Source organism: Nerophis ophidion, linkage group LG24 (assembly GCF_033978795.1).
Source record: "Nerophis ophidion isolate RoL-2023_Sa linkage group LG24, RoL_Noph_v1.0, whole genome shotgun sequence".
Classification (NCBI taxonomy): Eukaryota; Metazoa; Chordata; class Actinopteri; order Syngnathiformes; family Syngnathidae; genus Nerophis; species Nerophis ophidion.
This window is the reverse complement of record NC_084634.1, coordinates 9,534,947-9,562,246: the sequence shown is the minus strand read 5'-3', so window position 1 is coordinate 9,562,246 and position 27,300 is coordinate 9,534,947. Positions and strand designations below refer to the sequence as shown.

At 39.2% G+C, this 27,300-nt stretch overlaps 1 protein-coding gene and 1 long non-coding RNA gene across 2 annotated transcripts in view; one reads left to right on the top strand and one right to left on the bottom strand.

The window, feature by feature from the left end:
- Window positions 1-24,859, top strand: part of LOC133541982 (neuroblast differentiation-associated protein AHNAK-like) — a 43,887-nt gene extending 19,028 nt beyond the window's left edge. Inside the window, exons 2-7 of the mRNA XM_061885735.1 lie at window positions 1,464-1,513; window positions 2,863-2,973; window positions 3,183-3,290; window positions 3,383-3,536; window positions 5,078-5,238; window positions 5,323-24,859. Of these exons, the coding sequence (XP_061741719.1) occupies window positions 1,464-1,513; window positions 2,863-2,973; window positions 3,183-3,290; window positions 3,383-3,536; window positions 5,078-5,238; window positions 5,323-23,544 (18,806 nt within the window). The 3' untranslated portion in view covers window positions 23,545-24,859. The remainder of the gene's footprint in view (window positions 1-1,463; window positions 1,514-2,862; window positions 2,974-3,182; window positions 3,291-3,382; window positions 3,537-5,077; window positions 5,239-5,322) is intronic.
- Window positions 153-24,424, bottom strand: LOC133541983 (uncharacterized). Its single transcript, XR_009804027.1, has 3 exons — window positions 24,333-24,424; window positions 2,828-2,923; window positions 153-327 (listed from the first exon to the last, which is right to left on the bottom strand). It is a non-coding gene; the product is annotated as an uncharacterized LOC133541983 (long non-coding RNA).
- Window positions 24,860-27,300: the final 2,441 nt, after the last annotated feature.

Here is a 27,300-nt window from a genome sequence, read left to right as displayed (position 1 = left end):
AATTTAGAGTGAAGGACTTGGAAAAAAAAGGCGATTGCATTGGGGGCGATTCAGATGCTTTTAGATACATTTACTAGGATAATTCTGGGAAATCCCTTATCTTTCTGTTGTGTTGCTAGTGTTTTAGTGAGTTAAATTGTACCTGATAGTCGGAGGGGTGAGTCCACGGGTGTGTTGACGCCAGTCTCTGAGGGAAGTCACGAAGCTGCAGCACGACAGAAGCTCCGCTGATCTCCGGTAAGAGGCGACTTATTTCCACAATTTTCTCACCGAAAACTGCCGGTCGACATGTTCGCTTGACCGCTCTGATCCATAGTAAAGCTTCACCTGCGGGAATTTTAAACAAGGAAACACCGTGTGTTTGTGTGGATAAAGGCTATAAATTTCACACCTCCACCTTTCTACTTTGACTTCTCCATTATTAATTGAACAAATTGCAAAAGATTTAGCAACACAGATGTCCAAAATACTGTGTAATTGTGCGCAGAAAAGAGACGACTTTTAGCCGCAAGTGCTGCTGGGCTAATGTGTCCCCTCCAACCAATAACGTCACAAACACGCGTCATCATCCGCGTCATCATTCCGCAACGTTTTTAACAGGAAACTCCGCGGGAAATTTTAAATTGTAATTTAGTAAACTAAACCGGCCGTATTGGTAAGTGTTGCAATGTTAATATTTCATCATTGATATATAAACTATCACTGCGTGGTCGGTAGTAGTGGGTTTCAGTAGGCCTTTAACCTCATATACTGCCACTAATTATACTCTCTGATGCATTTAAAATTGCAGTTAGAGCTGCTCACATGGCAAACGTTAACAGTGGGCGGGGTCTTGCTCTGTTGCTTTGTTAAGAGAGTGTTTTTTTGTGTAATTGTACATATAAAAAAACCATGGATGCTGCATGACTTCCAAGTTCTAAATTTAAAACAGGAAATAAAGTAACAATGATTAAATTATGGTTATAAATACAATTTTCCGTCTGAGTCATTCCTGGTCCAAAAAAGATGCAAAACACACTTGCAGAGTTCAACTTTAAGATGATCACTGAGCTGAAGTCTCAGTGGACAGTAAACTAAAATGATTAGCAGACTGGCAACTTATAGTTTTAAATTAAGTCAGGAGACAGGTATCAGGCCGACTGATTCTAATAATAACAAACCAGATCCAATTGTAGTCCGATTTTCCCTAATTGCAAATGTAGAACGGCTGAGTGACCACAAGCGTCTCGTATGTGGATCAATACAGAGTATCACTTAACAGAACATGGAGGGGATGGAATTCCCGAGGGGAATTATTGTCAGGAAGAACTCTACATAGTCTATCATTAGCCTCAGCATCTCCAAGCAATGGACTTTAGATTTGAACTTGAATTGGTCGGATGAGACACAACATTTAATAACACAAATACAAGGTAGACAGCGTGTCAATATATTTTATAATTATGATGTGTTTCTGCCCACAGGAACTCGCCGCAGGCTGAGAGGACCAGAACTCCCCTCAGAGGACCATTCAGTGAGTCTTTTCAATGCAAATCTTAATAATGTGAGAATCAGGCATGTTTTTTTTGTGAGGCCATAGACGCACATTAAAAATCAAAAATATATTTTTTTAGCATTCCTAAATATCTTAATTTCTTTTTACAAATATCTTTACTGAGTGTGTATAATGCAGTTTGTATTAGGGCTGGGCGGCGATATATCGATATATACGATATATCGCGGGTTTGTCTCTGTGCGATATAGAAAATGACTATATCGTGATATTAGAGTATACATTCTCACGCAGTTGCTTTTAGCTGCGGGCATTACACTACAGGCTCTTCTTCACTCTTTCTTGTCTCTCATTCTCAAGGAGACATAAATCAAGCGCACTTTCTTACATATGTCACATACTGTCACGTCATACGTCACATACGTATACGCCCTCACGGAGCAGAGAGGTAGCAGCATGGGAAATGTTAGCTGTGATGCTAGCGGAGCCGTGCGAGTGGTAATACGAGAGAAAGAAGGGGCGAATCTGGTAATAAATGATGGAAGAATTAATTCCCAAGAAAAACAGCAGGGGGTCCATCGTCTGGCGCTGGTTTGGCTTCAAGCGGGAAGATGTCGAATAGACAATTTTAATTTGTCAAGCGTCGGGCACAAGCACTGCTACCAAAAATAGCATTAATGCTAATATGTAGCATCATTTGAAAAGTCACTAATAACTGTTTAATAAATACAGTTTTGGTCAATTGACTTAGTTGTGATTTCCTTCTCTGCATGAAAGTTTAAAATGAGTATATATTAATGCAGTACAAACAAGAATGTTTTAATGTAGACATATAGAATCATCATACTGCTGTGATTATATGTATCAAGTGTTAATTCAGGGCTGAGGCAAAATATCGAGATATATATTGTGTATCGCAATATGGTCTAAAAATATCGAGATATTAAAAAAAGGCCATATCGCCCGGCCCTAGTTTGTATGTAAAAAATATTTCTCAAAATAAGGTTACATGTCATTGCTCCTCCACAGTGCTCTGAGCTTTGAACCATTCAGATTGGATTATAGATTTAACAATAAATTATAATATTATGGTTATTTTCTGCATACTCAAAGTGCTTCACAGTGAGAACTGAAATTCATCACGCATTCACTCTATTAAGAAGAAACAATTAAATAACTGTGGCCCACATGGTTAACCAGTCCTGGAAACACACCAAAAATGTGTAAGAAAAAAAAATCACAGCTGTGGTTGGCCCGGCAAAATGTCATTATCACACTTTTGTGATCCACATCCTTGTAAATTCAGTACAGTGGAAAAAAAACAGAGATACAAACCAATCGAGTGGCCTACTGTCTGTCTGTGTGTGTAGGCATGTGACGAGCCATCACATTTCAACGAGGGAGAGAGACCGCGCCCTCAAGGATCGTCTCCTGTTGAAGAACATCCAGAAAATGAGAAATACAGCGACAGTGACAAAGAGGTAAAGACCAGACAGTGACAAAGAGGTAAAGACCATTACAGCATGCAGCTGTAAAGTGGCCAGAAGCTCACAAAAGTGATGACAATAGGCAATTTTCCAAGGGAACTCAACCTCAACAAGTAATTTAAGTCAACTTTATGCAGCCAATGTGATTTAGCATAGATTGTAGCATCATGAGTGTGTGCTGATGATTAGTGTTTTTGTTGTAGTGTGAGCATGAGCCACACCAGAAGGGAGGGAGAGGAAAGAAGACTAAAAAGTCTGGCTTTGGGTGTGGATTTGACCGCCGCTCAACACCAAAGATGAGCAAACTGAAGGTGAGACCATTCTTCTTTTTTTCCTTCCTTATTGCTAAAGCAAATCTGTTAAACGGCTAAAGTTTAATGCCTGCATCTTGGCTTTTGGACAGGAAGCGTACAGCCCAGAGTCGGGAGTGATAGTGAAAACAGCTAATGATGGTTGTGCGGAAGGTCTTGTCTATGGCGGGGGAGGAAAAGAAGGAATCTTCATTAAGGAAGTAGTACCAGAGTCACCTGCCTATAAAAATCTACAATTGAAAGAAGGTATGCCACCAGTTTCCTACCTACCGTTCATCATTTTAATATATATGAAATATATTGAGGCATATATATATATATGTGTGTGTGTGTGTGTGTGTGTATTAAGGTTGTACGGTATATCGGTACTAATAAAGTAACGCAATCCTGATTAATTGAAATCGGTACTGTACTACCATTGAAAAGTACCGGTACCGTTCCTTCATCCGAATACCGCTGTGCGGTGGTGACTACAGAGCCGAGGCGCATGACGTTGAGTGTGTCAAAACGCACACACAAAGTGCATACAAGCTATTGCTTGTATATATATATATATATATATGTGTGTATTATTTGATTTATTTTAATTATTGTATATTATATTTACATCTTGAAAAGGAAGAATGGCAAAAAACATAATTTCTACTGGTTAATAAAGAGGGTGCGTGAGGCACAATACGGAGGTATTTGGGCTTCAAAACTAACAATAAAGGTGATGCATTAAACAGGAAGGCGCCGCGCTGCAATTTCTGCTTTAAAACACTCCTCGCCTGGTATTACCACCGTTGCTTCAAACTTAGGTAAACATTTAATTTATTAAGCATTCAGATCTGCACAAGGAGGTATAAAGACTGAGAGGTAATAATGGAGTTGTTACATCTTTCCTGCTGTCCGGCACGGTGCAGACCGTAGTCGAGGAACACAGGGCAGGCGTTTCTTCCAGGGCGGAGGTTTTCGTCGGGGTAACACCCTTCACTTTGCCCAGAAAAGGGTCTGCTAAGCTCTGCTTTCGGGTCAGAATGACGAGGCTGCCGATTTGTGACAATATGGTTGCTTTATTAGTTTTAGAAACTAGCTCTCCTGTTGTGCATATGTAGATACGTAGACGCGCACACTTAATGCCAATCTAGCATCAAGTAATGCCAGTGAAATGACAGAAATTTATTTTTTAAATTGCTACAATTTGTGTTTTATCTTTAAAAAAAATGAGTTTTACCTGCTACATGGCTTATCCGTGTACATTTATCCATAGTTTATTTTTTACTTACTTACTTGTTCTTTCCTAATAAATGTATTTTTCTTAAAGCCAGGAGTGGCAACCTTAAACCATGAAGCAAGCATTTAATATGTCAATTAATCTTTTTATGTTATTCTAATCTAATCCTTGATTATAGCAAACTATATGTAATATGGAAAATTGAAAGTTGTTCTTTGAGTGCAACAAGAAAAGCCCAATGTGTTTAATGCCCTTTAATTTATATTTTAACCTTGTAAAATTGTAATTTAAGTGCAATAGGAAAAATATGTTTATTGTACTGTAAGATTTTCTGGTAAAATACAATCAATATAACATTTTTCATAGTTCCCTTTATTTGGAAAAGTATCAATATACATTTGGGTACTGTTTATCATAAACATTGTGCTTTATATATTTTCGTATTTTCAACCATAAATACCAAAGTTTGCAATAATACCCATTTGCTTGTCGAATAAATACTATTGTTACCGTTTTCAAATGACCACATCAATCTTAAGTGTTTTACATTGTGCTCTTTCTTTTTATGTAGGTGATCAGATTCTGAGCGCCACCGTTTATTTTGACAATGTGTCATATCAGGACGCCATTCAGATAATGGAGCATGCTCAAGGTTACAAAATGAAGCTCTGCTTAAAGAGGAAACCAGACATCACCGACACTGAACCCACGGCTGAATGTGACATCATCCCTGTAACTATTTTTTTTATTTACCTTCAGACTTTTAGATGTCTTGTCTTAAACAAACTAATAGTTCACATTTATGTTACCAACCAGGAGGATGAAACCTTTACTCCAGAGATGAGAGAGCATGGGAAAACCAGAAGGCGAGGTGATGCTCGTATTTCTTGGCCCAAATTTCCTTCTTTAGGGAGAGGACGAAAATCCCGCTTTGCAAGATCTCACAGTTCGTCAGAGGCTGACGAGCAGAGAAAGTTGGAGTTGAGTCCCACAACCAGCGACACAGAGTCCCCAATAAAATCTCAGGAGGCCCTTAAAAGCAAAAAACGGCATAAGATGAAGCTTCCATCTCTAACAAAGAGAGGTCGCATTAGTTCATCAGAAGAGCAGGACACGGACGCACCAACAGTAACTGAAAGTCACCAAGCACAAGATGATGTAAAACTGGTTTCACCGGAAAGCCTTCAAAGCCCTTTGGGAGGAAGACCTAAAGTCCATGGGACAGAGGATTTGACTCTGACAGAAGACTGCGAAGAACGAAAATTGTCTAAACCACAAACTGTTCAACACAAGGTGGAGCTCTTTGCTATAGACAGCACTTTGAAAACAACAGATATAACAATGGCTGTGGCAGGTCAAGATAGCCCGTCTGGACCCCAGTCTCCGGACGGTAAGAAGAAAAAGAAAGAAAGATCAGAATTTAAAACAAAAATGTTAGGGAAGGACAAATCACAAAAGAAGGAGACAAAAGCAAAATCACCCAAAAGGCTAAAAACACTTGGTGCAAGTTTAGAAAGACCAGATAAAGCCATTGTTAAGGGGGAATTGCCAGATGAAGTGGCCAATATTCAAATAATTACCAGTGAGAGGATTGAAGAAACATCACCTCTCAAAATCAAAGGAAAAACTAATAAAAGAACAGTCCTTCCGAAGCGTGAAGACATTGAGATTCCCGGTATGGAGGCTGTGTTGATAAGGACCAAAGCCAAAGGACCTCATGAAGAGACCCCAGAAATTGTCCAACTGTCAATTGATGTGGACAGAGTAAAAGAGGCAGTTTCAAAGTTGCCTGGATATAAACTGCCAAAGGTTGATATGTGTGGAGTACCTATCCCTGAAGAAATTACTGTCATTGATGCAAATGCACAAAGAATATCAGTAAAAACCCCCACAAAAGTTGCTGACAGCAAAACAAAACAGGAGGCACCAATCAGTAAGTTGGAGGTCACTCCTTCTCAAGAACTATCCACGGATTCATACACACTACCAAAGACCAAACTGGGTGATTTAACATCAGAAGAAGTCCTAAGTGTGACAACGGTGGACCAAAGCGACACACAAAGCTCAAAAGATTCTGACAAGAAATCAAAGACAGCAAAAATAGTATTGCCAAGCATTGGGTTTTCAAAGTCTGACTTTAGAATTCCTGAAATTGGAATGTATTTGCCAAAACCAAATATTTCTGGCCAAAATGGTGACAAGGTTAAAGAAGAAAAAACTGTTTTCCTACAAGAAAAGTTGTTCAAAACTGCGGTAAGTGAAGACAGCATACTAAGTTGGGAGACCAAAGCAGATGTCAAAAAGCAAGAAGCTGAAACCTCTGCTGCAGAACTTTCAGGTGAACTTGGAGACACTGGTGAGGGTTTTGCATACATTGATTCAGTTGACTCACCAGTCGAGAAAGATCTTGAAGAAAAAGGAAAGCCATTTAAAATGCTAAAATTTGAAATATCCCTGCCAAAATTAAGAAGCCCTGAAATTGAATTAGGCTTGTCAAAGAAAGAAGTCAAATCACCTGATGCTAAATCTGCATACACAAATATTCCAGAAGAGAAGTCGTTAGTTGGCATTGCAGGGTCGCCGTTAGAAAGTGAAGTGGAAGTAAAAGGAAGGCAGTTTAAAATGCCTAATCTTGATTTCACAATGCCTGAAATCACTGGGCCACAAATCAATGTTGGCTTTCTCAAGAAAAATGTGTATGTGAAAGCGCCAGAATCTGAATCTCAGGCTGCAAGTCTTGAAACAGCACATGCATCACCACTGCAAGACAAAAAACCTGAACCAGAAATGTTACACCCTTATTCCGGTGTTGAACAAGAAAGCAAAGTTGAGCTTTCAACTTTGAATGTAAAAGGCCCTGATATTAACTTATGCTTTGCTGACGAAGGTGAATATGCCACTATTGCAGAGCCCAAGCTCATAGTTAAGCTCCCTGATGTGAATCTTGAAAAAGCATCCGTTTTAATTCAGGAGGAAAATCCTGACACCAGTGAGGCTAAAGCTGACGCTCAAGTGAAACTTCGAGCAGCGCCATCGACTCCGATGAAAATTAAACCACCCGAATATGAAGCAGAATATGACGAACAAGGAATAAAGTTCAAAATGCCGAAGTTAGGAATAAAAATGCCAAAAATTAAACATCCAGAAACTGAAATTGAACCCAAGAAAAAATTAAATGATTTGAGTCTTAAATCAAGTGTTAAGATCAAGCACCCAGATGTACTTGAAGCTGAACTTGGAAAAGTGAATATCCGCATTTCAGAGGCAAAAGTAAAAGTTCAAGAACCCGAACTAGAGCTTAAACCTTTGTATAAGGAAGGTGGACTTGAAGGAAAAGGAAGCAAATTCAAAATGCCAAAATTTGAAGTCTCAATGCCAAAACTAAAGGCACCGGAAATTGATCTAAATATCACAAACAAAGATATGACTGCACCAGGTAAAAAAGCTGAAATAAAACTTCCTGATGCGGAACTAAAAGAGACTATTAAAGACAATGTTCACCTTCATCAAGTTAAATTAAAACAATCCTCAGGCACAATAGACATAAAAGATTACGAAACTAACATTGAACCAAGTAATCTTGAGGGTTCACCGTCAAAATTTAAACTCCCAACATTTAAAATACCCAAACTCGGTGTGGCCTTGCCAGACGTCAGTGTTGGAGTACATGATACGAACAAAGACATGAAGGTGGATGAAGACGATGTAAAATCAAAAGAATTAAATATTGAAGCCACACTACCTGAGGCTGCTATTGACTTTGATGTCAAAATGAAAAGGTCCAAATTTTCATACCCCAAATTCTCATTTGCAAAGCAAAGTAACAAAGAATCGGAAGTTGATATTGATCTCCCAGACGTTGATATTTGTATTCCAGAGGAAAGTTTGGAGAAAAGACACCCACAACTGGAAATTTACCCACCAAAAGCTGATGTCAAAATAGGTGGCCAAGAGGGCATGTTTAAAATGCCAAAGTTTGAAATTTCAATGCCAAAAATTAAAAGTCCTGACATTGATATAAGCTTATCAAAGAAAGATGTAGACATTACACTCCCAGAAACTGAAGTTGAACTCAAAGATATTGAAATTAAACCACCATCAGCTAAAGTGGATATTGAAGCGCCTGAGATTGATGTTCCTGAAGTGGAAATCGAAGCTCCTAAGATTGAATTTCAACCAGGGGATGTTGAAGTATCTCCATCAAAATTTAAACGGCCAACAATGAAATTACCAAAATTCTCATTTAGAAAACAAAGTAGTCAAGAATCAGACAATGATGTTCGTGCCCCAGATTTAGAGATCACGCAACCACAAGTGGAGTTTCACCCACCAGAAGTTGATTTCAAAGTAAGTGGCCAGGAGAGCAAGTTTAAAATGCCAAAGTTTGGCATTTCCATTCCAAAGATAAAAAGTCCTGATATTGATATAAGTTTATCACAAAAAGATGGCAATATCACACTCCCAGAAGCCAAAGTTGACCTAAGACATACGGAAATTGAATTACCATCAGCTAAAGTGGATATTGAAGTGCCTGATATTGACGTTCCTGAGGTAGAAATTGAAGCTCCTAAGATTGAAGTTCAAACAGGTGGTGTTGAAGTGTCTCCATCAAAATTTAAACTGCCAACAATGAAACTACCCAAATTTGCATTTAGAAAGCAAAGTAGCAAAGAGTCTGATGTTGACATTGGTCTCCCAGATGTTGACGTTTCTATTCCAGAAGGAAGTTTGGAGATCACGAAACCACAAGTGGAGTTTCACCCACCAGAAGTTGATGTCAAAATAAGTGGCCAGGAGAGCAAATTTAAAATGCCAAAGTTTGGCATTTCCATACCAAAAATAAAAAGTCCTGACATTGATATAAGTTCATCAAAGAAATATGGTGATATCACACTCCCAGAAGCTAAAGTTGACCTAAAAGATACGGAAATTGAACTACCATCAGCTAAAGTAGATATTAAAGTGCCTGACATTGATGTTCCTGAAGTGGAAATCAAAGCTCCTAAAATTGAAATTGAACCAAGGGATGCTGAAGTATCTCCATCAAAATTTAAACTGCCAACAATGAAATTACCAAAATTCTCATTTAGAAAGCAAAGTAGCCAAGAGTCAGACGTCGATGTTGGTGCCCCAAATGTTGATATTCCTATTGCAGAAAGAAGTTTGGAGATCACTCAACCACAACTGGAGTTTCGCCCACCAGAAGTTGATGTCAAAATAGGTGGCCAGGAGAGCAAGTTTAAAATGCCAAAGTTCGGTATCTCTATGCCAAAAATAAAAAGTCCTGACATTGACATAAGTTGGTCAAAGACGGATAGAGATATTACATTCCCAGAAGCTCAAGTCGCAGATATTGACATTAAACTACCATCAGTCAAAGTTGATATTGAAACGACTAATGTTGAAGTTCAACCAGTTGATGTTGAAGGATCTCCATCAAAATTCAAACTTCCAACAATGAAATTACCCAAATTGTCATTTGGACAGCAAAGTACCAAGGAATCAGACGTTGACATTGGTCTCCCAGATGTTGATGTTTCTATTCCAGAAGGAAGTTTGGAGATCACGCAACCACAAATAGAGTTTCACCCACCAGAAGTTGATGTCAAAATAAGTGGCCAGGAGAGCAAGTTCAAAATGCCAAATTTTGGAATTTCAATTCCAAAGATAAAAAGTCCTGATATTGATATAAGTTTATCAAAGAAAGATGGCCATATCACATTCCCAGAAGCTAAAGTTGAACTAAGAGATACGGAAATTGAATTACCATCAGCTAAAATGGATATTAAAGCGCCTGAGATTGACGTTCCTAAAGTGGAAATTGAAGCCCCTAAGACTGAAGTTCAACCAGGGGGTGTTGAAATATCTCCATCAAAATTCAAACTGCCAACAATGAAATTACCCAAATTCTCATTTAGAAAGCAAAGTAGCCAAGAGACAGATGTTGAGGTGGGTCTCCCTGATGTTGACGTTTCTATTCCAGAAGGAGGTTTGGAGATGACTCAACCACAAGGGGAATTTCATCCACCAGAAGTTGATGTCAATATAAGTGGCCAGGAGAGCAAGTTTAAAATGCCAAAGTTTGGCATTTCCATTCCAAAAATAAAAAGTCCTGACATTGACATAAGTTTATCAAAGAAATATGGCGATATCACACTCCCAGAAGCTAAAATTGACCTAAAAGATAAAGAAGTTAAACTACCATCAGCTAAAGTTGAAATTGAAGCGCCTGAGGTTGATGTTCCTGAAGTGGAAATTGAAGCTCCTAAGATTGAAGTTAAATCAGGGAGTGTTGAAATATCTCCATCAAAATTCAAACTGCCAACAATGAAATTACCCAAATTCTCATTTAGAAAGCAAAGTAGCCAAGAGACAGACGTTGAGGTTATACTCCCAGATGTTGATGTTTCTGTTCCAGAAGGAAGTCTGGAGATCACACAACCAAATGTGGAGTTTCAACCACCAGAAGTTGATGTCAAAATAGGTGACCAGGAGAGCAGGTTTAAAATGCCAAAGTTTGGCATTTCCATTCCAAAAATAAAAAGTCCCGACATTGATATAGGTTTATCAAAGAAAGATGGCCATATCACACTCCCAGAAGCTAAAGTTGACCTAAGAGATACGGAAATTGAATTACCATCAGCTAAAGTGGATATTGAAGCGCCTGAGATTGACGTTCCTGAAGTGGAAATTGAACCTCCTAAGAGTGAAGTTCAACCAGGGGGTGTTGAAGTATCTCCATCAAAATTCAAACTGCCAACAATGAAACTACCCAAATTTTCATTTAGAAAGCAAAGTAGCCAAGAGACAGATGTTGAGGTTGGTCTCCCGGATGTTGATGTTTCTATTCCAGAAGGAAGTTTGGAGATGACTCAACCACAAGTGGAATTTCCACCACCAGAAGGTGATGTCAGTATAAGTGGCCAGGAGAGCAAGTTTAAAATGCCAAAGTTTGGCATTTCTATGCCAAAAATAAAAAGTCCTGACATTGACATAAGTTGGTCAAAGACGGATAGAGATATTACATTCCCAGAAGCTGAAGTCCCTGATATCGACATTAAACTACCATCAGCCAAAATTGATATTGAAGCGACTAATATTGAAGTTCAACCAGGTGATGTTGAAGGATCTCCATCAAAATTCAAACTGCCAACGATGAAATTACCAAAATTGTCATTTGGAAAGCAAAGTAGCAAAGAATTTGACATTGACGTTGGTCTCCCAGATGTTGATGTTACTATTCCGGAAGGAAGTTTGGAGATCACGCAACCACAAATGGAGTTTCACCCACCAGAAGTTGATGTCAAAATAAGTGGCAGGGAGAGCAAGTTTAAAATGCCAAAGTTTGGCATTTCTATTCCAAAGATAAAAAGTCCTGATATTGATATAAGTTTATCTAAGAAAGATGGCCATATAACATTCCCAGAAGCTAAAGTTGACCTAAGGGATACGGAAATTGAATTACCATCAGCCAAAGTGGATATTGAAGCGCCTGAGATTGACGTTCCTGAAGTGGAAATTGAAGCTCCTAAGATTGAAGTTAAACCAGGGAGTGTTGAAGTATCTCCATCAAAATTCAAACTGCCAACAATGAAATTACCCAAATTCTCATTTAGAAAGCAAAGTAGCCAAGAGACAGATGTTGAAGTTGGTCTCCCAGATGTTGATGTTTCTGTTCCAGAAGGAAGTCTGGAGATCACACAACCAAATGTGGAGTTTCAACCACCAGAAGTTGATGTCAAAATAGGTGACCAGGAGAGCAAGTTTAAAATGCCAAAGTTTGGCATTTCCATTCCAAAAATAAAAAGTCCCGACATTGATATAGGTTTATCAAAGAAAGATGGCCATATCACATTCCCAGAAGCTAAAGTTGACCTAAGAGATAAGGAAATTGAATTACCATCAGCTAAAGTGGATATTGAAGCGCCTGAGATTGATGTTCCTGAAGTGGAAATTGAAGCTCCTAAGATTGAAGTTCAAACAGGGGGTGTTGAAGTATCTCCATCAAAATTCAAACTGCCAACAATGAAACTACCCAAATTTTCATTTAGAAAGCAAAGTAGCCAAGAGACAGATGTTGAAGTTGGTCTCCCGGATGTTGATGTTTCTATTCCAGAAGGAAGTTTGGAGATCACTCAACCACAAGTGGAATTTCCACCACCAGATGGTGATGTCGATATAAGTGGCCAGGAGAGCAAGTTTAAAATGCCAAAGTTTGGCATTTCTATGCCAAAAATAAAAAGTCCTGACATTGACATAAGTTGGTCAAAGACGGATAGAGATATTACATTCCCAGTAGCTGAAGTCCCTGATATCGACATTAAACTACCATCAGCCAAAATTGATATTGAAGCGACTAATATTGAAGTTCAACCAGGTGATGTTGAAGGATCTCCATCAAAATTCAAACTGCCAACGATGAAATTACCAAAATTGTCATTTGGAAAGCAAAGTAGCAAAGAATTTGACATTGACGTTGGTCTCCCAGATGTTGATGTTACTATTCCGGAAGGAAGTTTGGAGATCACGCAACCACAAATGGAGTTTCACCCACCAGAAGTTGATGTCAAAATAAGTGGCAGGGAGAGCAAGTTTAAAATGCCAAAGTTTGGTATTTCTATTCCAAAGATAAAAAGTCCTGATATTGATATAAGTTTATCTAAGAAAGATGGCCATATAACATTCCCAGAAGCTAAAGTTGACCTAAGGGATACGGAAATTGAATTACCATCAGCTAAAGTGGATATTGAAGCGCCTGAGATTGACGTTCCTGAAGTAGAAATTGAAGCTCCTAAGATTGAAGTTAAACCAGGGAGTGTTGAAGTATCTCCATCAAAATTCAAACTGCCAACAATGAAATTACCCAAATTCTCATTTAGAAAGCAAAGTAGCCAAGAGACAGACGTTGAGGTTATACTCCCAGATGTTGATGTTTCTGTTCCAGAAGGAAGTCTGGAGATCACACAACCCAATGTTGAGTTTCAACCACCAGAAGTTGATGTCAAAATAGGTGACCAGGAGAGCAGGTTTAAAATGCCAAAGTTTGGCATTTCCATTCCAAAAATAAAAAGTCCCGACATTGATATAGGTTTATCAAAGAAAGATGGCCATATCACATTCCCAGAAGCTAAAGTTGACCTAAGAGATACGGAAATTGAATTACCATCAGCTAAAGTGGATATTGAAGCGCCTGAGATTGACGTTCCTGAAGTGGAAATTGAAGCTCCTAAGATTGAAGTTCAACCAGGGGGTGTTGAAGTATCTCCATCAAAATTCAAACTGCCAACAATGAAACTACCCAAATTTTCATTTAGAAAGCAAAGTAGCCAAGAGACAGATGTTGAAGTTGGTCTCCCGGATGTTGATGTTTCTATTCCAGAAGGAAGTTTGGAGATCACTCAACCACAAGTGGAATTTTCACCACCCGATGGTGATGTCGATATAAGTGGCCAGGAGAGCAAGTTTAAAATGCCAAAGTTTGGCATTTCTATGCCAAAAATAAAAAGTCCTGACATTGACATAAGTTGGTCAAAGACGGATAGAGATATTACATTCCCAGAAGCTGAAGTCCCTGATATCGACATTAAACTACCATCAGCCAAAATTGATATTGAAGCGACTAATATTGAAGTTCAACCAGGTGATGTTGAAGGATCTCCATCAAAATTCAAACTGTCAACCATGAAATTACCAAAATTGTCATTTGGAAAGCAAAGTAGCAAAGAATTTGACGTTGACGTTGGTCTCCCAGATGTTGATGTTACCATTCCAGAAGGAAGTTTGGAGATCACGCAACCACAAATGGAGTTCCACCCACCAGAAGTTGATGTCAAAATAAGTGGCAGGGAGAGCAAGTTTAAAATGCCAAAGTTTGGCATTTCTATTCCTAAGATAAAAAGTCCTGATATTGATATAAGTTTATCTAAGAAAGATGGCCATATCACATTCCCAGAAGCTAAAGTTGACCTAAGGGATACGGAAATTGAATTACCATCAGCTACAGTGGATATTGAAGCGCCGGAGATTGACGTTCCTGAAGTGGAAATTGAAGCCCCTAAGATTGAAGTTAAACCAGGGAGTGTTGAAGTATCTCCATCGAAATTCAAACTGCCAACAATGAAATTACCCAAATTCTCATTTAGAAAGCAAAGTAGCCAAGAGACAGATGTTGAGGTTGGTCTCCCGGATGTTGATGTTTCTATTCCAGAAGGAAGTTTGGAGATGACTCAACCACAAGTGGAATTTCCACCACCAGAAGGTGATGTCAGTATAAGTGGCCAGGAGAGCAAGTTTAAAATGCCAAAGTTTGGCATTTCTATGCCAAAAATAAAAAGTCCTGATATTGACATAAGTTGGTCAAAGACAGATAGAGATATTACATTCCCAGAAGCTGAAGTCCCTGATATCGACATTAAACTACCATCAGCCAAAATTGATATTGAAGCGACTAATATTGAAGCTCAACCAGGTGATGTTGAAGGATCTCCATCAAAATTCAAACTGCCAACGATGAAATTACCAAAATTGTCATTTGGAAAGCAAAGTAGCAAAGAATTTGACATTGACGTTGGTCTCCCAGATGTTGATGTTACTATTCCAGAAAGAAGTTTGGAGATTACGCAACCACAAATGGAGTTTCACCCACCAGAAGTTGATGTCAAAATAAGTGGCAGGGAGAGCAAGTTTAAAATGCCAAAGTTTGGCATTTCTATTCCAAAGATAAAAAGTCCTGATATTGATATAAGTTTATCTAAGAAAGATGGCCATATAACATTCCCAGAAGCTAAAGTTGACCTAAGGGATACGGAAATTGAATTACCATCAGCTACAGTGGATATTGAAGTGCCTGAGATTGACGTTCCTGAAGTGGAAATTGAAGCTCCTAAGATCGAAGTTAAATCAGGGAGTGTTGAAGTATCTCCATCAAAATTCAAACTGCCAACAATGAAATTACCCAAATTCTCATTTAGGAAGCAAAGTAGCCAAGAGACAGACGTTGAGGTTATACTCCCAGATGTTGATGTTTCTGTTCCAGAAGGAAGTCTGGAGATCACACAACCAAATGTGGAGTTTCAACCACCAGAAGTTGATGTCAAAATAGGTGACCAGGAGAGCAAGTTTAAAATGCCAAAGTTTGGCATTTCCATTCCAAAAATAAAAAGTCCCGACATTGATATAAGTTTATCAAAGAAAGATGGCCATATCACATTCCCAGAAGCTAAAGTTGACCTAAGAGATACGGAAATTGAATTACCATCAGCTAAAGTGGATATTGAAGCGCCTGAGATTGACGTTCCTGAAGTGGAAATTGAACCTCCTAAGAGTGAAGTTCAACCAGGGGGTGTTGAAGTATCTCCATCAAAATTCAAACTGCCAACAATGAAACTACCCAAATTTTCATTTAGAAAGCAAAGTAGCCAAGAGACGGATGTTGAGGTTGGTCTCCCGGATGTTGATGTTTCTATTCCAGAAGGAAGTTTGGAGATGACTCAACCACAAGTGGAATTTCCACCACCAGAAGGTGATGTCAATATAGGTGGCCAGGAGAGCAAGTTTAAAATGCCAAAGTTTGGCATTTCTATGCCAAAAATAAAAAGTCCTGATATTGACATAAGTTGGTCAAAGACGGATAGAGATATTACATGCCCAGAAGCTGAAGTCCCTGATATCGACATTAAACTACCATCAGCCAAAATTGATATTGAAGCGACTAATATTGAAGTTCAACCAGGTGATGTTGAAGGATCGCCATCAAAATTCAAACTGCCAACCATGAAATTACCAAAATTGTCATTTGGAAAGCAAAGTAGCAAAGAATTTGACATTGATGTTGGTCTCCCAGATGTTGATGTTACTATTCCAGAAGGAAGTTTGGAGATCACGCAACCACAAATGGAGTTTCACCCACCAGAAGTTGATGTCAAAATAAGTGGCAGGGAGAGCCAGTTTAAAATGCCAAAGTTTGGCATTTCTATTCCAAAGATAAAAAGTCCTGATATTGATATAAGTTTATCTAAGAAAGATGGCCATATAACATTCCCAGAAGCTAAAGTTGACCCAAGGGATACGGAAATTGAAATACCATCAGCTAAAGTGGATATTGAAGCGCCTGAGATTGACGTTCCTGAAGTGGAAATTGAAGCTCCTAAGATTGAATTTAAACCAGGTAGTGTTGAAGTATCTCCATCAAAATTCAAACTGCCAACAATGAAATTACCCAAATTCTCATTTAGAAAGCAAAGTAGCCAAGAGACAGACGTTGAGGTTATACTCCCAGATGTTGATGTTTCTGTTCCAGAAGGAAGTTTGGAGATCACACAACCAAATGTGGAGTTTCAACCACCAGAAGGTGATGTCAAAATAGGTGACCAGGAGAGCAGGTTTAAAATGCCAAAGTTTGGCATTTCCATTCCAAAAATAAAAAGTCCCGACATTGATATAGGTTTATCAAAGAAAGATGGCCATATCACATTCCCAGAAGCTAAAGTTGACCTAAGAGATACGGAAATTGAATTACCGACAGCTAAAGTGGATATTGAAGCGCCTGAGATTGACGTTCCTGAAGTGGAAATTGAAGCTCCTAAGATTGAAGTTCAACTAGGGGGTGTTGAAGTATCTCCATCAAAATTCAAACTGCCAACAATGAAACTACCCAAATTTTCATTTAGAAAGCAAAGTAGCCAAGAGACAGATGTTGAGGTTGGTCTCCCGGATGTTGATGTTTCTATTCCAGAAGGAAGTTTGGAGATGACTCAACCACAAGTGGAGTTTCCACCACCAGAAGGTGATGTCAGTATAAGTGGCCAGGAGAGCAAGTTTAAAATGCCAAAGTTTGGCATTTCTATGCCAAAAATAAAAAGTCCTGACATTGACATAAGTTGGTCAAAGACGGATAGAGATATTACATTCCCAGAAGCTGAAGTCCCTGATAGCGACATTAAACTACCATCAGCCAAAATTGATATTGAAGCGACTAATATTGAAGTTCAACCAGGTGATGTTGAAGGATCTCCATCAAAATTCAAACTGCCAACGATGAAATTACCAAAATTGTCATTTGGAACGCAAAGTAGCAAAGAATTTGACGTTGACGTTGGTCTCCCAGATGTTGATGTTAATATTCCAGAAGGAAGTTTGGAGATCACGCAACCACAAATGGAGTTTCGCCCACCAGAAGTTGATGTCAAAATAAGTGGCAGGGAGAGCAAGTTTAAAATGCCAAAGTTTGGCATTTCTATTCCAAAGATAAAAAGTCCTGATATTGATATAAGTTTATCTAAGAAAGATGGCCATATACCATTCCCAGAAGCTAAAGTTGACCTAAGGGATACGGAAATTGAATTACCATCAGCTACAGTGGATATTGAAGCGCCTGAGATTGACGTTCCTGAAGTGGAAATTGAAGCTCCTAAGATTGAAGTTAAACCAGGTAGTGTTGAAGTATCTCCATCAAAATTCAAACTGCCAACAATGAAATTACCCAAATTCTCATTTAGAAAGCAAAGTAGCCAAGAGACAGACGTTGAGGTTATACTCCCAGATGTTGATGTTTCTGTTCCAGAAGGAAGTCTGGAGATCACACAACCAAATGTGGAGTTTCAACCACCAGAAGTTGATGTCAAAATAGGTGACCAGGAGAGCAGGTTTAAAATGCCAAAGTTTGGCATTTCCATTCCAAAAATAAAAAGTCCCGACATTGATATAGGTTTATCAAAGAAAGATGGCCATATCACACTCCCAGAAGCTAAAGTTGACCTAAGAGATACGGAAATTGAATTACCATCAGCTAAAGTGGATATTGAAGCGCCTGAGATTGACGTTCCTGAAGTGGAAATTGAAGCTCCAAAGATTGAAGTTCAACCAGGGGGTGTTGAAGTATCTCCATCAAAATTCAAACTGCCAACAATGAAACTACCCAAATTTTCATTTAGAAAGCAAAGTAGCCAAGAGACGGATGTTGAGGTTGGTCTCCCGAATGTTGATGTTTCTATTCCAGAAGGAAGTTTGGAGATGACTCAACCACAAGTGGAGTTTCCACCACCAGAAGGTGATGTCAATATAGGTGGCCAGGAGAGCAAGTTTAAAATGCCAAAGTTTGGCATTTCTATGCCAAAAATAAAAAGTCCTGACATTGATATAAGTTTGTCAAAGAAGAACAGAGATATTAACTTCCCAGAAGCTGAAGTCGGCGATATTGACATTAAACTACAATCAGTCAAATTTGATATTGAAAAGACTGATGTTGAAGTTCAACCAGGTGATGTTGAAGGGTCTCCATCAAAATTCAAACCGCCATCAATGAATTTACCCAAATTGTCATTTGGAAAGCAAAGTAGCAAAGAGTTTGAAATTGATCTTGCTCTCCCAGATGTTGATGTTTCTATTCCAGAAGGAAGTTTGGAGATCACGCAACCACAAGTAGAGTTTCACCCACCAGAAGTTGATGTCAAAGTAGGTGGCCAGGAGAGCAAATTTAAAATGCCAAAGTTTGGCATTTCCATGCCAAAAATAAAAAGTCCTGACATTGATATAAGCTTATCAACAAAAGATGGAGACATTACACGCCCAAAAACTGAAGTTGAGCTCAGAGATATTGAAATTAAATTACCATCAGCTAAAGTGGATATTGAAGAGGCTAAAATTGATGTTCCTGACGTGGAAATTGAAGCTCCTAAGATTGAAGTTCAATCAGGTGGTGTTGAAGTATCTCCATCAAAATTTAAACTGCCAACAATGAAATTACCCATATTCTCATTTCGAAAGCAAAGTAGCAAAGAGACAGACGTTGAGGTTGGTCTCCCAGATGTTGATTTTTCTATTCCAGAAGGAAGTTTGGAGATCACGCAACCACAAGTAGAGTTTCATCCACCAGAAGTTGATGTCAAAGTAGGTGGCCAGGAGAGCAAATTTAAAATGCCAGAGTTTGGTATGTCTATGCCAAAAATAAAAAGTCCTGACATTGATATAAGTTTATCAAAGAAGGACAGAGATATTACCTTTCCAGAAGCTGAAGTCGCCGATATTGACATTAAACTACCATCAGCCAAAGTTGATATTGAAACGACTAATGTTGAAGTTCAACCAGGTGATGTTGAAGGGTCTCCATCAAAATTCAAACTGCCAACGATGAAGTTACCCAAATTGACATTCGGAAAGCAAAGTAGCAAAGAGTTTGACGTTGGCGTTGGTCTCACAGATGTTGATGTTTCTATCCCAGAAGGAAGTTTGGAGATCACACAACCTCAAGTAGAGTTTCACCCACCAGAAGTTGATGTAAAAGTAGGTGGCCAGGAGAGCAAGTTTAAAATGCCAAAGTTTGGCATTTCAATGCCAAAAATAAAAAGTCCTGACATTGACATAAGCTTATCTACGAAAGATGGAGGTATCACACTCACAGAAGCTGAAGTTGACCTTAGAGATACGGAAATTAAATTACCATCAGCTAAAGTGGATATTGAAGCGCCTGTGATTGACGTTCCTGAAGTGGAAATTGAAGGACCTAAAATTGAAATTCTACCAGGTGATGTTAAAGTTTCTCCATCAAAATTTAAACTTCCAACAATGAAATTACCCAAATTGTCATTTAAAAAGCAAAGTAACAAAGAGTTTGACGTTGACGTTGGTCTCTCAGATGTCGATGTTTCTATTCCAGAAGGAAATTTGGAGATCACGCAACCACAAGTAGAGTTTCACCCACCAGAAGTTGATGTCAAAGTAGGTGGCCAGGAGAGCAAGTTTAAAATGCCAAAGTTTGGCATTTCCATGCCAAAAATAAAAAGTCCTGACATTGATATAAGCTTATCAAAGAAAGATGGAGATATCACACTTCCAGAAGCTGAAGTTGACCTTAGAGATACGGAAATTACACTACCATCAGCTAAAGTGGATATTGAAGCGCCTGAGATTGACGTTCCTGAAGTAGAAATTGAAGGACCTAAGATTGAAGTTCAACCAGGTGATATTAAAGTATCTCCATCAAAATTTAAACTTCCAACTATGAAATTACCCAAATTGTCATTTGGAAAGCAAAGTAACAAAGAGTTTGACGTTGACGTTGGTCTCCCAGAAGTTGATGTTCCTATGCCAGAAGGAAGTTTGGAGATCACGCAACCACAAGTAGAGTTTCACCCACCAGAAGTTGATGTCAAAGTAGGTGGCCAGGAAAGCAAGTTTAAAATGCCAAAGTTTGGCATTTCCATGCCAAAAATAAAAAGTCCTGACATTGATATAAGCTTATCAACGAAAGATGGAGAGATCACACTCCCAGAAGCTAAAGTTGACCTCAGAGATACGGAAATTAAATTACCATCAGCTAAAGTGAATATTGAAGCGCCTGAGATTGATGTTCCTGAAGTGGAAATTGAAGGCCCTAAGATTGAAGTTCAACCAGGTGATATTAAAGTATCTCCATCAAAATTCAAACTGCCAACAATGGAATTGCCCAAATTGTCATTTGGAAAGCAAAGTAGCAAAGAGTTTGACGTTGGCGTTGGTCTCCCAGATGTTGATGTTTCTATTCCAGAAGGAAGTTTGGAGATCACGCAACCACAAGTAGAGTTTCACCCACCAGAAGTTGATGTCAAAGTAGGTGGCCAGGAGAGCAAGTTTAAAATGCCAAAGTTTGGCATTTCCATGCCAAAAATAAAAAGTCCTGACATTGATATAAGCTTATCAAAGAAAGATGGAGATATCACACTTCCAGAAGCTGAAGTTGACCTTAGAGATATAGAAATTAAACTACCATCAGCTAAAGTGGATTTTGAAGTGCCTGACATTGACGTTCCTGAAGTGGAAATTGAAGGACCTAAAATTGAAATTCTACCAGGTGATGTTAAAGTTTCTCCATCAAAATTTAAACTTCCAACAATGAAATTACCCAAATTGTCATTTAAAAAGCAAAGTAGCAAAGAGTTTGACGTTGACGTTGGTCTCTCAGATGTCGATGTTTCTATTCCAGAAGGAAGTTTGGAGATCACGCAACCACAAGTAGAGTTTCACCCACCAGAAGTTGATGTCAAAGTAGGTGGCCAGGAGAGCAAGTTTAAAATGCCAAAGTTTGGCATTTCCATGCCAAAAATAAAAAGTCCTGACATTGATATAAGCTTATCAAAGAAAGATGGAGATATCACACTTCCAGAAGCTGAAGTTGACCTTAGAGATACGGAAATTACACTACCATCAGCTAAAGTGGATATTGAAGCGCCTGAGATTGACGTTCCTGAAGTAGAAATTGAAGGACCTAAGATTGAAGTTCAACCAGGTGATATTAAAGTATCTCCATCAAAATTTAAACTTCCAACAATGAAATTACCCAAATTGTCATTTGGAAAGCAAAGTAACAAAGAGTTTGACGTTGACGTTGGTCTCCCAGATGTTGATGTTTCTATCCCAGAAGGAAGTTTGGAGATCACGCAACCACAAGTAGAGTTTCACCCACCAGAAGTTGATGTCAAAGTAGGTGGCCAGGAAAGCAAGTTTAAAATGCCAAAGTTTGGCATTTCCATGCCAAAAATAAAAAGTCCTGACTTTGATACAAGCTTATCAACGAAGGATGGAGATATCACACTCCCAGAAGCTGAATATGACCTAAGTGATATCGAAATTAAACAACCATCACCTACAGTGGAATTTGCATCTCCAAAAGTTGACGTTCAAATAAGTCATGTTGAAAGTTCGTTATCAAAATGTAAATCCCCATCTTTTACATTACCTAAATTCGGAGGCTCGCTATCAAAGATTAGTGTTGAAGCACCTGGTGTGAGCAAAGATCTTGAAATTGATGTCAAACATGTAGAAATATCTGAAGACGATGCTACAGTCGTTGTTATAGCACCCAGCACTGATATTGAAGGCATGTCTACACAAGGGGAATCAGAAGGATCCAGACACAAGTCAGATGTTGATTCTGTAATCAAATTAGAGGTCAAATTAGACTCATCTCAAGCCAGAGTAACGGATTCTCAAAGTGTCAACACTGAGATTGATGATGTTAGCCCCACCTCTCCAAGTAAATTCAAACTTCCAACATTTAAAATGCCAAAGATGGCTTTTTCAAGACAAAAGCCAGAAGGAGAATGTGTTTCCTTAGACACAGATGATAAAGACAATCAACTAGAGATGAAAGCTGAACTGAATGGGCACAGTAAATCCCCACAAGCCACTCCAACACTACTTGGTGGTATACTAAAGAATTTTGAAGTTGAATTTGATGTTGCAAAAATAGAAAAAAAGTATGAACATCAAGTCGCATCAAGGCAGGTTCAAGAAGAAGAAAAACTGCAAGGACTACAAACTACAACAAGTCCTGAGAAGACAGGGTGGTTTAGATTTCCAACATTTGGGCTCTCCTCACCTTTGGAACCTGCCAAAACTCCTCAAAAAGACCAGAAGGATCAGATGAGCCCAACAGGAGAACAAGAAGAAATTAGCCACACCTCTTCTGTCCTATCGTCCAACGTCTTTGCTGATATCAGCTCAACGATGACTAGTGAGCATGTTGTCATGTCCTCATCATCCCCAACCAAGGTCACAGTCAAATATTCTGATCCCAATTTCTCTCCTGATTTCGAAGAGATGCACGATAACATCCTTACTTCCACCACAAGGTCAGAGCTGATAAGGATTGAGCCAAACTTACCAGAAAAAATCACCATCTCGTCATCTGAGTTCTCGTCGTCATCTGAAGAAACAGTGAGACTGCCATCGGGAAAAATACACGTCTTTACCTCAAATATACATGCATCCCCAGAAGCACAGCGGACCAAGCTTCTTTCCACTGTCCAAACAGCCGGGGAGACCAGCCAGGCTTCTTCGTGGACTGTCGAGAGTTCTCAGAGTAGCACGAGAACTGTATCACAGAAAAGAATAATTCGGGAAACGTCGCATGAAAGCAAAGAGACGGTCGTTATTACTAAACAAATCACAAAAACATTTGACCCGAAAGAGCTCTTCACTGACGAAACTGCTTCATCCGTCCAGAGACTCAGAGACTCTGTTCACTCTGAGAAAATAAGATTTTTTGACAGTCTTGAGAAGTGAAATACTTTCATGAAAAGTGCAAGTGTGGAGCTGCTTATATAAAATGTCCTGGGCCCAGTTACAAATAATAACAGAGAGAACAATTGTGGCGAGAATGTTTAATTGAGGGCAGGTATTAACTTTCACTTTAGCCGCATGTTTTTTTGTCTAGAGAAAGACAAAAGTAATGTTGTCCACAAAGAAAATGTGACACAAATGTTAATAAGCTATGTATCTAAGAGTCTTATGACAGTGCCTCCCCAAATATGCTTAAACGTGGTACAGAAAACGTGTAAACGTTTAAGTATCGCAGTTGAGTTCGAACATTATGGGGTGTATACCAATGGTGCATCATTTTGGGAAGTTAAACAATGGCAAAAATTAATGTGTATGATGATTTCTAAAAGAAGATCATAGAGACTACAACAGTGCAGTGTATGGCATCAAAAATGTGTGTATGTTTGTGTGTCTGCTGAGGTGTTCTTGTGGCTGCCGTTCAATTGTGAAGGAAACAATATCTGAAAAAAGTTAGGATGACAAAAAGTGTACCACTGTAACTATATTTTTTATTAATAGATTTGCTTAAAGCCTAATTTGCTACAGTAAACAACTATCAGCAGTACATTCTCATTCAGTGTAAATGATGACTAAGCTAGTGCCTGTGTAAATAGCTTTTAATGACCTCTGGAGCATCGCCGCATCATTTGTATCCAGACGATTTCATGTGCTTTAACGCCAAATGTTCGCAAGACATGCACAATAAAGACATAATATAACAAGCCAATCAATGTCTGTGATTGATGACTTACCAGAGATTCTTGAACATCTGATAAGCTTTAAGGTCAGGGCTCCAGTCATGCTCTACCACAGCAAACCCCTCCAAGCATGCCTTTATGGGACCTACCAGCAGGCACAAGACATTGAAACAATGTTGATTATATGTACATGTCCTTTAAAACTGACTTGGAAACAACGTTGCAAAATAGTTGTATTTGTAAATTGAGACAATGTCTGTGTCTAACGTTGGATTCATGTTGTTGGTTTGGAAATTACTAAATTTCAATGGTCAAATCAACGTCGCAACCTGACATTGAATAAAAGCATGTTGTTTCAAAGTTGTATTTGTGTTGTAGAACATCAGTTGGGAAATGACCACACTTCAATGGTGAAATCAACATCAGAACCCAACATTGAATGAACGTCAAATAGCGTGTTTCAACGTTGTATTTGTGTTGTAGAATATTGGTTGGGAGACGACCAAATTTCAATGGTCAATTCAACACCACAACCTGACATTGAACATGACTTGACTTGACTTTATTAATTCATGCTTGCAGTAGAGCCAAGGCACCACTGAAAAAAAACCTGAACTTTACAATAAATATCAAACAAACAAAAATAAAAAATGAAAATAACAGACAGTATTTTATATATATATTTTTTTTTAAAAAGGTAGAGTTTTTAAGTCTCTTTGTCTTAGCTTTGGGCTCGGATTCGGCCAGCTTCCTCAATGTCCTGGCAGTGCGGCTGCCTCGTGTTGGAGGTAGCAGTTCATGCAAAGGGTGTTGCTTATCATGCATATCCCTGACCAGCTTCACTGCAGCCTCCTTTCTCCTGGTCTGGAGTGATGGTAGGAGTTGTGAGATGTTTCCATCTCTCCTCGTAATGATTTTACAGGCCCGTTTCTGGACTCGCTCTAGCTCTGCCTGTTGTTTTTTGGAGCAGCCCACTAAGAGCACTGAGCTAAATTCCAGACACGGCCTGATGAGAGTGGTGTATATCGTAACAAGGTGGTCTGCAGGTAGTCCATGTCTCGCTATGACTGTGAGGTAGTGCAGCCGCTTGGAGGCGGTTTTTATTGCCTTCTCGATGTGCACTTCTCCAGTGAGGTTTTGGTCGAGGTGGTAACCCAGGTACTTTGTTGTTTCCACGACAGGGACCTCCTGTCCCCCCAACATCAGTGCAGGAGGTTGTGGTAGATTTCGGGCAAAACATATCCGGAGTTCTACCGACTTCTTCCCGTTGAGTAATGATACTCAACGGGAGTCAACATCCATCCATCCATCCATTTTTTACCGCTTATTCCCTTTGGGGTTGCGGGTGGCTGGTGCCTATCTCAGCTACAATCGGGCGGAAGGCGGTGTACACCCTGGACAAGTCGCCACCTTGTCGCAGGGCCTGACATTGAACAAACGTTGTCAAAAAGCATGTTGTTTCAACGTTGTATTTATGTTGTAAAATATTGGCTGGGAGATTACCACATTTCCATGGTCAAATCAACAATTAAACATTGATTAAACGTCTTTAAAGAGCATGTTGTTTCAAAATTAGGTTTCAGTTGCTCAACGCCAGGACCTAATTCGACAAGTTCTCAACGCTGTTTCAATCTCTTGTGCCTCCTTGGCTTGCTCTGTTCCCAGGGAACAGAACAAATTGTTGTAATTCTAATTGTTGTGAGCATACAATAGTCCAAATGTCTTACTTTAAATGAAGAATTAAGAGTGGTTAAGTGGAGTTCTCGGTTGGTTACTTCAATAGTGGGTAGAGTGTCCGCCCTGGGATCCGGTAAGTCGTGAGTTCAAACCCTGGCCGAGTCATACCAAAGAATATAAAAATGGGACCTGTTACCTCCCTGCTTGGCACTCAGCATCAAGGGTTAGAATTTGATTAATTGATTGAAACTTTTATTAGTAGATTGCACAGTACAGTCCAATACATATTCAGTACAATTGACCACTAAATGGTAACACCCGAATAAGTTTTTCAACTTGTTTAAGTCGGAGTCCACATTAATCAATTCATGGTAAATTGGGGGTTAAATTACCGAAAATGATTACCGGGCATGGCCACTGCTGCTGCTCACTACTCACCTCACCTCCCAGGGGGTGAGGGTGATGGGTCAAATGCAGAGGATAATCTCACCACACATAGTGTGTGTGTGTGACAATAATTGGTACTTTAAAGGCCTACTGAAACCCACTACTACCGACCACGCAGTCTGATAGTTTATATATCAATGATGAAATATTACCATTGCAACACATGCCAATACGGCCTTTTTAGTTTACTAAATTGCAATTTTAAATTTCCCGCGAAGTGTCCTGTTGAAAACGTCGCGGAATGCTGACGTGTACGCGTGACGTCACGGACTGTTAGGAAATATTAGCGCTGCGCACACACACAGCTAAAAGTCGTCTGCTTTAATCGCATAATTACACAGTATTTTGGACATCTGTGTTGCTGAATCTTTTGCAATTTGTTCAATTAATAATGGAGAAGTCAAAGTAGAAAGATGGAGTCGGGAAGCTTTAGCCTTTATCCACACAAACACACGGTGATTCCTTGTTTAAAATTCCCGGAGGTGAAACTTTACTATTGATCAGAGCGGTCAAGCGAAGATGGATCCCGACCACTTGTCAACCAGCAGTTTTCGGTGAGAAAATTGTGATAAAAAGTCGCCACTTGCCGGAGATCAGCTGAGCTTGTGCCGTCCATACAGCTGCCGTCGCCTACCATCAGACACTGGCGTCAACACACCCTTCCGACTATCAGGTACTATTAAACTCACTAAAACACTAGCAACACAATAGAAAGATAAGAGATTTCCCAGAATTATCCTAGTAAATGTGTCTAAAAACTTCTGAATCCGTCCCAATGCAATCGCGTTTTTTTTGGTATTTTTTCTAGTCCGACTCTCTTAACCTTCCTCTTATAAATAAATGATAAATGGGTTGTACTTGTATAGCGCTTTTCTACCTTCAAGGTACTCAAAGCGCT